Source organism: Aspergillus welwitschiae (assembly GCF_003344945.1).
Source record: "Aspergillus welwitschiae strain CBS 139.54b unplaced genomic scaffold BDQ94scaffold_7, whole genome shotgun sequence".
Lineage (NCBI taxonomy): Eukaryota > Fungi > Ascomycota > Eurotiomycetes > Eurotiales > Aspergillaceae > Aspergillus > Aspergillus welwitschiae.
The window spans coordinates 619,703-630,282 of NW_020798701.1; the positions used below are offsets into that span (position 1 = coordinate 619,703).

A 10,580-nucleotide genomic window follows, 5' to 3' on the forward strand; every position below is an offset into this window, starting at 1 on the left:
TTTCTCATGTCCTCCAGAATCACTCGCTCCGCCGCGAGAGTAGCTGCAGACTCCCTTCCGTCTACCGGCTCTGGTCCCTCTCCTGCGAACGCGGCCGCTGGTTCGGCTCCAAACCGGAAGCGAAAGGCCCCTGCGCGACGTGATCGATCGGTAGACGCCCCGGAACAGTCAAATCCTTCCTCTTCTCCCCGAAAATCCAAGCGACAGCGACGTGCAACTTCCCCCCGAGCGGCGCAGTCCCCTGCAACTACCCGCCGCGGTACTCGCAATCGTCCAGCTATGTCCCAACCTGGGTAAGATACGATCGGGATATTGATAGTATGTGGGCTGACTGAACCATGATTACAGTCCTTCATCACATCCTGCCGAGGATTCATCAAGAAATCAGGCCTCCCCTCCAGCGTCTAGACGGAAATCAAGCAGGAGCGGGAAGGTGTCACAAGGTGAGAACGGAACAGCCTGGTGGGGAAGAAGTTCTCACACCTCGGAGCCACATGGTCTACGCCCCTATGGATAGGATGAGCTGACTCTATGATAGATAATGCCTCGGCAGCTCAGCCATCGCCTCGTCGACAAAAAAAGCGCCCTTCCAGAGCCAGCCCCGATACTATCATGAAGGAGGCGGAAGAGGAGATGGAGGAGCAGGAACGAAGCGAAGAACGGGATTCTTCTCCTCCAAGTGATAGCCACGAGGGAACCATTCCCTCTGGTCTTGATGACGATGACGACGAGGATGACGGGGACCTTTTCCATAACAGTCTGTTTGGGTCGCGAAGCCCCTTGGGTCTGCAAAGCACCCTCCGTGCTCTGAGCGGCATGATGTCGGGCATGTCTTCGCGTTTGCGAGATATTCTGTGCAACCTGCGAATGAAGGATGACCCGTCCATTCAGCTGATCGCTCTGCAGGAGCTCTCTGATCTACTACTTGTATCAAATGAGGATAATCTTTCCGGCCAGTTTTCCCCAGATCCGTATGTAAAGGAATTGGTCGCCTTGATGCAGCCAAGCGATTTCGGTGAGGAAAATCCGGAGATCATGCTTCTCGCATGTCGCTGCTTGGCCAATTTGATGGAGGCCTTGCGTGGTTCCGTCGCCAATGTTGTCTACGGAGGAGCTGTCCCCGTCCTTTGCCAGAAGCTCCTAGACATTCAATTCATCGATCTGGCTGAGCAAGCTCTCAGCGTAAGTCACTCCTTGTCCTTTGTCATTCAATTACCCCTGTCGGGGGTGGGCAGGCTAACCAGTCGTTGCAGACTCTGGCGAAAATATCCGTGGATTTTCCCGCGTCTATCGTTCGCGAAGGGGGTTTGACGGCTTGGCTGACGTATCTTGATTTCTTCCCAACTAGTACACAGCGTACGGCAGTTACAACAGCAGCTAATTGTTGCCGCAACCTTCCTCACGACTCATTCCCGGTGGTTAGGGACGTCATGCCTACTCTGCTCAACGTTCTCGCCAGCAATGATCCCAAGGTTGTCGAGCAGGGCTGCTTATGTGTCTCCCGCATCGTTGAAAGCTTTAAGCATAAGCCAGAGAAGCTGGAAGAGCTCATTGAGCCTGCTATGCTCAAGGCTGTGCTTCGACTGCTCTTGCCCGGCACTACCAATCTCATCGGGCCTCATATTCATACGCAGTTCCTCCGTGTGCTGGCCATCACGTCGAAAGCGAGTCCGAGACTGTCCGTTGAATTGCTCAAGATGGATGTGGTCGACACTCTCTACCAGATCCTAACAGGAGTATCGCCGCCGGCAAACCTAGAGGACACCGCTGTGAAGATGGACAGTGTTCTTGTTATGCAAGCACTGATCCATCGCCCCCGCGAACAGGTGTTTGAAACTCTCAATGTTATTTGTGAGCTTTTACCGGGTGCGCCGAACCGGTTCCTCTCGACGGACAGCTTGCTTGGCTTGCCCGCTGAAGGCGATGCTGCTCGCCAGCCAAAATCGCCCAAGGCCAAGGAATCTGAAGAGAAACGGCGTTCGTTGCTCGTGGACTGCAAGACCGAATTGAAGCGCTTCGCGATGATCTTGCTGCCGACCTTGACCGATGCCTACTCTAGTACTGTTAACCTAGAGGTGCGCCAAAAGGTCCTGACCGCTCAGCACAAGATGCTGCATAATCTAGATGCCAGCTTGATTGAAGATGCATTGCGGACGGTTCCATATGCGTCGTTCTTGGCGGCCATCCTTTCACAGAAGGACCATCCGACTCTGGTGTCCTCTGCGCTACGCTGTGCGGAGATCCTTTTCCAGCGCTTGGAACATGTTTATCGCCACCAGTTCCACCGTGAAGGTGTCATTTCCGAGATATTCAAGCTTGCTGAGGGACCACTATCCACAGACAAGCAGAGGAAGCCAGCGAGCGATTCATCGCCGGCCCAGGAGACTATTGTGGATTCTAAGCCATCCCACGGTGGAAATGACGTGGTCGGTAGCGAAGACAATGGTGGCGACGACGCCGATGGAGGAGACGACTATGATGAGCAGGACGACGAAGACAACGACGATATGTCTGAGTCTGCAAGCTCCTCATCCTTCTCCAGCCATGCCCTTTCTGCCAGAATTGAGAATGCTATGCGTGATATTGTTATCCGCGATGCTCGTGCTTTCGTTGAACTCTACGAAGCAAGCCAAGGAAGGGATATGCGGGACAAGGCTTTGGAGACTTTGAACGAACTAAAGACCCTTGCAGCTAAGATTGAGGCATTCTATGCTGGCGATAGTGATGAAGATGGCCTTGCGCTTTTCCAAAAGCTTGCGACATATTTTGATGGCGATGCACTGGAAAGTATCACTAGCTCGGAACTTCTCAACTCTGGCATCATCAAAGTGCTGCTCGATGTGTTTGGAGATTTTCAAGGTGAGTTCTGTACTAATTCGCTTAGAGACCAATGGCTCACCACTCTCTAGCTACCTCCATGCGTGAGGCTCGCGCAGCTTTCCTACAAGCGTTTATGGGATCGACCATTTCGGAGAAGGCCCAGAGTCAAAGCACAGCAACGACGCCCTTCAGTGTCCTCATACATAAGCTGCAGGATCTGCTCAGCCGGACTGAGCATTTCGAGGTCTCCACCGTCAGCCATAATTCATTGGAGAATACTCGTAGCAATGCCGCCTACATGCTGGGCAAGCAACTCAGACTGAAGCTGGTGGCGGATGAAGACTCGGATATTCCTCGCACGTATCGAAACATCATGGTTTCCATCCACGCAATAGCAACCTTCAAAGCTCTGGATGATTTCCTCCACCCCAGAATCAGTCTTACAGATCGGCCCAGACCATCTCGCACGCGTGAGACGATCCTGTCTCAGATTGCCAATGCGGCTCGTCTCCGAGATCAGCTGGCCGGTGGCGAGCTCCCTGCAGGCGATGCCGCCGCCACGCCTCGAGCATCATCAAATACCGGCAGACCAGCGCGCCCTGGAGAGACACTGTCGGGTGCCAACGATTCACCAGCTGAGGGACGTGACCACAGTTCCCGGTCTAGGCGGTCCGGTCGGCATCAAGCTTCAGGCGAAAATGAGCACGAGAATGAACCCCTCGAGTGTGCCGACGAACGGCAAATGAGTGATGACGAAGATCCGGAAGATGACGGCGAGGACGAAGAATTGAACGCTATCGTCGATGACTTGGAGGATGATCTCTCGGACGATAACGTCCATGACCCGACTGCTGTCAACATGGAGGTAGCATCTTCGGGTAAGGTCACTGCTCGGAAAGAAGACGGCACTCGCGTGGCTACTCCTTCGCAAACGACACCGGCGTCCAAGTCATCCGCGTCGGCTTCTAGTTCTGCGCAGAATCCTCCCGGTGGCAGTTCGCTAGCAATGGCCGGGCGCCCTTTCGCCTCCTATGCGGCTGCTATGGCATCGATTCCGTCCGACTGGCATATCGAGTTTAGCGTGGACGGCGAACCGGTCTCGAACGAGACCACCATTTATCGCGCTGTCCATCACAACCGTCAGCACACTGAGCCCCATGCCCGGAATGTTTGGTCTGCCGTTCATACGGTCAAGTTTAGACGGGTACCAGGTCCGCCGCCACCAGAACCTTCCACGCTCACGCAAGGTACATCCGGTTCTACGCCGAAGGACGATAGCAATGATATGCCTGCGTCGCTCAGTCAAGACCAAACGACGGCATCCATCCTCCAGTTGCTTCGTGTCTTGCATGAGATGAACACCACCCTTGACGATATACTTGCAGAGACGAAAGACCTCGTTTCTCTCACACCGGAGCCATTGGCGCAGTTCATCAATACAAAGCTCACAGCCAAGCTCAACCGACAACTGGAAGAGCCACTTATCGTGGCAAGCAGCTGCCTTCCCAGCTGGAGTGAAGATCTCGCTCGCCTCTTCCCGTTCCTCTTCCCGTTCGAGACGCGTCATCTGTTCCTTCAGTCGACGGCGTTTGGGTACTCTCGCGCAATGATGAGATGGCACAACTCCCAGAACGATGACAACCGCAGCGACCACCGGCGCGATGACCGGCCTATCCTCGGACGGCTACAGCGACAAAAAGTACGGATCTCGAGAAGTCGTATTCTCGACTCTGCTATGAAGGTGATGGAGTTGTACGGTTCTTCGCCAAGCGTATTGGAAGTTGAGTACTTCGAAGAAGTCGGTACCGGTCTAGGGCCCACGCTGGAGTTCTACTCTACCGTATCGAAGGAGTTCTCAAAGAAGAAGCTCAAGCTTTGGCGTGAGAATGAGTCCGTCCACGGCGATGAGTATGCCTTTGGCAAGCGTGGCCTTTTCCCGGCACCTATGAGTGAGGAGCAAGCCACTTCCGAATCTGGCAAGAAACAGCTTCAGCTTTTCAAGGTTCTGGGCAAGTTTGTTGCTCGGTCCATGTTGGATTCGAGAATCATCGACATTTCCTTCAACCCGGCCTTCTTCCGAATCGCCGCCAGCTCATCTTCTGTGGCCCCCTCTCTTGGCACGGTCAAGGCAGTTGATCATGACTTGGCAAAATCATTGCTTCTGCTGAAGTCGTTTGCCAACGCTAAGAAGGCCGTGGACGACAACAGGACACTGTCGAAAGCCCAGAAGACTCAAGCCCTGCAGCAGATCGAGGTGGGTGGAGTCAAGGTGGAAGACTTGAGCTTGGATTTCACTTTGCCCGGATATCCGGCCATCGAATTGGTCAAGAACGGCTCTAACATCCCCGTAACGAACGAGAATGTTGATCTGTATGTCGATCGGGTGATAGACATGACTTTGGGTAGCGGTGTCCAGCGCCAGGTGGAGGCCTTCCGGGCCGGGTTCTCGCAAGTGTTCCCCTACTCTGCGCTTCGGACCTTCACCCCCCAGGAGCTTGTCATGCTGTTTGGCCGAGCTGAGGAGGATTGGACCATTGAAAGTAAGAATACGCTTGCATATGCGTCTCTAGAGATAGCTAACAATCTTCTTGCAGCTCTGATGGACTCGATCAAGGCCGATCACGGTTTCAACATGGACAGCCGAAGCGTGCGGAATTTGCTACAGACGATGAGTGAATTGAGCCCTCAACAACGGCGAGACTTCCTACAATTTGTCACTGGCAGTCCTAAACTCCCAATTGGAGGTGGGTACTTTGAGCTCTGATTATATGAAGTTATACTAACAGAATATTTAGGTTTTAAGAGTCTCACCCCCATCTTCACGGTGGTGTGCCGTCCTAGCGAGCCGCCTTATACACCAGATGATTACCTGCCGAGTGTCATGACCTGTGTCAACTACTTGAAGCTTCCAGACTACAGCAGCCTGGATGTACTGCGCGAGCGGTTATCAGTTGCCATCAAAGAAGGCCAGGGAGCCTTCCACTTGTCATGATTGTTGCACATACGATCCGTTGATCTACTGCATCTTGCCATGAAGGATTTCGAATGACGCAAAACATAACACGAGCAAAGAACCCGATCGCGCACTGATGGTGCGTCGAAACGATAGCTAACTACATACCCTTATGGTTGTAAAAGGGAGGTATTCATGCAATGCCTAGGGCACCTGTCTTTTGTTTTAGGGGGGATTTGCTTCGGGCCACATCTGTCTGCTTTCTGTGCCTTTGTGGGAATGGCGTCTGGGAGTGTTGCTTTTGCTTCATGCTTCCATCTAGATAGAAATTCCACTCGTATCGAGGCCAGTGAGTCTATTAGTCTGCTGATGTATCTATCTGTTGATTACATAGGTCTATAGTCTATCGCACAAAAATGAAAGGGTATTGTTATCGCCTCCTGTCTCTCCTTTTTTTCACACCTCAATTCCGATACAGCGGCACCATGGACTACAACAACATCAATCAGTCAGCCATCATCCCATACAAACCACGTCAGGGAAAAGAATAGAAAGAACTCACCTCCGCAAACTTCGGCTCCACAAACAACGCCCTCGCCTCCGCCACTACTGTCTCCCCTTCTCCCTCAGCACTATCAGCAGGCATACTCCTCATTTCTCCCTCCACCCACGCCTTCCTCCCCTCAACCTTGACCGTCTCCGCCTTGAGCACATACACCCGTTCCGGCAACGCCGGCTTCCTGAAATCCACATTCAAATTCGCCGTCATGCCCAACCCGCTCTTAAACGAATCCGACACGCACCGCGCAAACGCCTCGTCGAACATCACGCTCAGCAAGCCTCCGTGAACGTACCCGGGGTGTCCGCACAGCTGAGGACCAATGTGGAACACGGAGATGAGGCGCGCGCGGGGGGCCTCCTTTACCTCCTTCCCCTCATCATTCTGCTTCTGGGTTCGGTTTGGGTTGACAATGGAAGTGAACATATACGGCGGCACCGTCACCTTGTTCGCGCCGGAGAGGGTCCCCGCGACGAAGTGATTGGGCCGATGGGAGGGTTTCATGTGTAGGTGGGGACGGGACTCTTTGTAGGAGGGGTTCGAGCGGAGGGATTGGACTAACGGGTGGGTGGTTATGAGGTGTTCGGCGGCTGCGGAGAGTTGAGATTGTGAGGGTGGTTGAGTTGGGGGCTGGTCGAGACGATCATGGTAGGAGGGGAGGGTGGAGGGGGATTCGATGGCTGAGGAGGCGGCGCCGGCTTTGATGGTGCGGATTTGGGTGTAAGGGTTGAGGTGGGTGGGTGGTCGTTTGGTAAGGAGACGGGTGAAGGTGCGTGGGAGGGACATTTTGATGTTGATTGATGTTGTTTTTTTCAATGCTATTGATGTGATAATCTTAGTGTGACTTTTGGTGGTTAGTGTTGATCATGCAGACTAGTGATAGTAGGTGTAGGTTTGTAGACGGGATGATGTCTGTGGTAGCTTGCTGGGAAGCCTTCTCAACTCACAAATATATAGTACCTGAGGGTATCAGCTATCGCTCGAATGATCACTGGGATTCTTCACTGGGATTCTTCTCTGCAATATGCAATTGCGAAGCCTATTTGCGTTCGGGCAGAACAGGGAAAAAAAGATGAAAAACCCTGGCCTATCCGGGAAAGTGGGTCCCAGCCCACGTGGAATGGCATCAACGTGGACTGGTGCAGCCAATAGGAGGTGGAGGCCTGGCGCTAGTTGGGATGGCTTGCAGGGATGAGGCGCCCAACTTGCAGGGATCGGGCGGGTGGGGCAGATCCGGTGTGTTGGGATTGGTTGAGTTGGCGCGCCGGTTCTTTTTATTTGAGGAACACCTGTTGCTGAGGGTGGAAATAGGTGCTGGTTCTAGGTGGTTTCCTTGTTGGGGAGGTTGGATTATGATGTTAGGGGTGAGGTATTTTTAGCTTTATTGCTGCTGCCATATTGAACTTTCTTATCTAGTGTGAAAAGGGGATAATAGTAGTCAGGAATATATCCTGTCTCCACTTCTCTGCTCGGTCGAACGGAGTTCATTAGGCCACTGGTGAACTACCACAATGAGGTCATACTCAACACTGCGTAAATTTTCATGACTACTAACTGCTAATAGCGATACAACGCCATCACATTTTTATCCATAACCTGGACTTCAGAAAATCGCAGACGCAACAGTAGAATTTGAACCGTGTCGAAACTAAGGTGCATGAACGATCTACTAATCCTTATTGAGTTGTTGTCGTCGATTGGTATATGAACAGCTCTGTACAAAGTAGTAAATACAAGCATTAGAAATCCAAGGGATCCACCTGGCCCAGGAAGGAATTGTTGCCTTCTCCACGCAGCAACGCCTCAATATCCACCCGTCCTGAGGTGAGGTACCGCTCACTGACGCCCACGTTCACTCGCTGAGACAGCAAATGCTTCAACTCCGCCCGCATAGCAGCTAACTCATTCTTCGTAACTTCACCTGCCTTTCGCTGCCGTTCCTGACGGCCACGTCCGCGACCGCGACCACGGCCCTGGGCGCTCTCAAACTCCTCGCTGTCATACTCCACCCCAAGGTCCTCTGCTGCCTTTTGGAGCCAGTTATCTTCCGCGGAGATCTTCTCCTTGGCGATGTTGGAGTCGGTGATCTTGGCGGCCAAGTCCACGCGTTGACGGACCCGGAGGACGACCCGACGGTCGAGCTCTAACGACTCAAGCGGCAATTTCTTGCCGTTGGCCATGTTGGCGTGCACTTTGGCGGCGAGACGAACCACTCCAACCATTTCCTCCGGAGCGCAGATGATCACACTCTTTCCTGATGCACCCGCACGGGCGGTACGTCCGGAGCGGTGGACGTAGGTATCGGCTGCGCGGGGAGCATGATAGTGGATGACGAAGTCGATGCCCTTGATATCGAGACCACGCGCAGCCACGTCGGTAGCGACGAGGATGCTGCTGGGGTCAGATGTGGGCGAGGAGAATCGCTCTACTGAACGTAGACGTGCTTTCTGGGCCATAGAGGAGTGGAGTGCCAGAGCGGGAAGGCCGAGGTTCTGGAGCAATTGAGTGAGACGGCGGACGGCGGAGATGGAGTTAGTGAACACAAGTGTCCGGTGCTTGGGGTTATAGAGCAGGAGAGTGTAGAGATAAAGATCCTAGATTTGGTTAGCATATGAATAAGACTCTGCGACGTCTGAACATACCTTCTCCATAGCTCCACATTCGACAATGCCCTCCTTAAGCCCTTCAGCCATCTGCGAGACCGGATTGACGTCAATGAACTTGGGCTTCTCTTCGCGGAACTTCAATTTCTGGAGGAGATACTCCATGGACTCCTTGTTGCTCATGATGTCGCCTCCCGTCCAACGCGCTTTGCCGGCTAGCTTCTGCTGCAAGTCACGGTGGAATGTAGCGGAGAAGACCAACGTCTGCCTCTCAGAACGAGCATCCTCCTTTTCTTCATCTTCGCTTTCTTCACCACCGAAGTTACCCTCCTCAACACGATCGAGAGCGCCAAGGATCTCCTCGGCTTCCTTGAAGTGACCCTCACTGAGAAGTCTGTCCGCCTCATCAATGACAAGGAACTTGATCTCACTCATCTTGCGGATCAAACCCTGACCACTGCTAAGCACTTCCCATACCCGACCAGGGGTACCGATGACGATGTCAGCTCCGGCGAGCACTCGCTGCTGCTTCTGCACGGACAAACCACCTGTGAGGAGTGCAATGCGGGCATTAGAGCCGGGAGCGTGGAGAGCAAGCTCGCCAATATGTTTAGCCAATTGATGCGCCAATTCTCGAGTGGGCGACATAATGAGAGCAATCGGAGCCGTGTCCTTCTTCTTCTCTTCCTTGCCAGTGCGCAAGTCCTGCCGTCTCTTCTCAAGATAGTGCTCGAGGATGGGAATACCGAACGCCAATGTCTTTCCGGAACCTGTCGACGCCTTGCCGATCACATCGTGGCCATCGAGGATCTGGGGAATGCAGGACTTCTGAACGAGGGTTGGTGTAGTGAACTTCATCTTCGACAGACTGGTGAGGATCTCAGGAGACAATCCGAGCGACTCCCAGGCAGAAACATCCACGCCATCGTCATCCTCTTCATCCTGGAGCGCAGCAAAGGAAAGTCCGGGCTTGATGCTCTTATCCTCCTGGTTTGGTGTAGTCTTCTGCTTCGCTTCTTTCTTGGCTTTCTTCTGCTCTGCCTGCCTGTCCTTCTTGGCCTTCTTCTTCTCCTCGGCCGTGGGTTTGTCGGCTTCCTCTCCGTCCTTCTGGTCTTCCTTCGGTGCAGTGTCCTTCTTCTCGGTCGCTTCGTTATCGCTGAAACCAGACCACTCGTCGTCGTCAAACTTCGGTTCTTCTTCCTCGGGTGCCTCCTTCTTCAGGATTGACTTCTTGGGTTTTCCATGTGCGGCCTGGATGATCAATTAGCACTCTCCTATCACCACCAGCCAACGCTGCATACCTTAAATCGGAGTCCCTCAGATCCTCCCTTGATAACCTCCACTCCGTCAATTTCCTCCAATCCAAAGAAACCACCTGCATCCTCAAGCCGATCAGGCAGCGCGACCTCCTTCCAGTTAAGGTCATTGACGGTGACAAGCGCATCTTCGCCGTCCTCCACCGCGGCGACGTCCTTCTTCCTCTTCTTGGCCTGCAAGTCTGCGCTCTTCGAGCCACGCTGTCTCTTCTGACCCATGATTGCAAAATTAAACCCCGACCGAATACACAAAATCCAAGATGCGAGGAGAAACAAACGTGCGCAGCAAAGTCGCAGCCGCCGAAGGGAAAGAAAAAAAAGCGGCAGAA

General features: G+C 53.3%; 3 protein-coding genes across 3 annotated transcripts; 1 reads left to right on the forward strand and 2 right to left on the reverse strand.

Moving 5' to 3' along the window:
- Nucleotides 1-6: 6 nt before the first annotated feature.
- Nucleotides 7-5,812, forward strand: BDQ94DRAFT_167868 (HECT-type E3 ubiquitin transferase UFD4; the record flags this gene model as incomplete). Its single annotated transcript, XM_026770920.1, has 7 exons — nt 7-293; nt 349-443; nt 539-1,182; nt 1,254-2,859; nt 2,910-5,360; nt 5,415-5,564; nt 5,616-5,812. The coding sequence occupies 7 exons, from the start codon at nt 7-9 to the stop codon at nt 5,810-5,812; spliced, it is 5,430 nt and encodes a 1,809-aa protein (XP_026629271.1).
- A 424-nt stretch (nt 5,813-6,236) lies between these two features.
- BDQ94DRAFT_167869 (PaaI family thioesterase) lies at nt 6,237-7,118 on the reverse strand (the record flags this gene model as incomplete). The annotated part of the gene is made up of 2 exons (XM_026770921.1): nt 6,237-6,263; nt 6,336-7,118. The coding sequence occupies 2 exons, from the start codon at nt 7,116-7,118 to the stop codon at nt 6,237-6,239; spliced, it is 810 nt and encodes a 269-aa protein (XP_026629272.1).
- An 883-nt stretch (nt 7,119-8,001) lies between these two features.
- mak5 (ATP-dependent RNA helicase MAK5) lies at nt 8,002-10,529 on the reverse strand. The gene is made up of 3 exons (XM_026765304.1): nt 10,237-10,529; nt 8,975-10,186; nt 8,002-8,926 (listed from the first exon to the last, which is right to left on the reverse strand). The coding sequence occupies exons 1-3, from the start codon at nt 10,468-10,470 to the stop codon at nt 8,072-8,074; spliced, it is 2,301 nt and encodes a 766-aa protein (XP_026629273.1). The 5' UTR covers nt 10,471-10,529; the 3' UTR covers nt 8,002-8,071.
- Between the last annotated feature and the right edge of the window lie 51 nt (nt 10,530-10,580).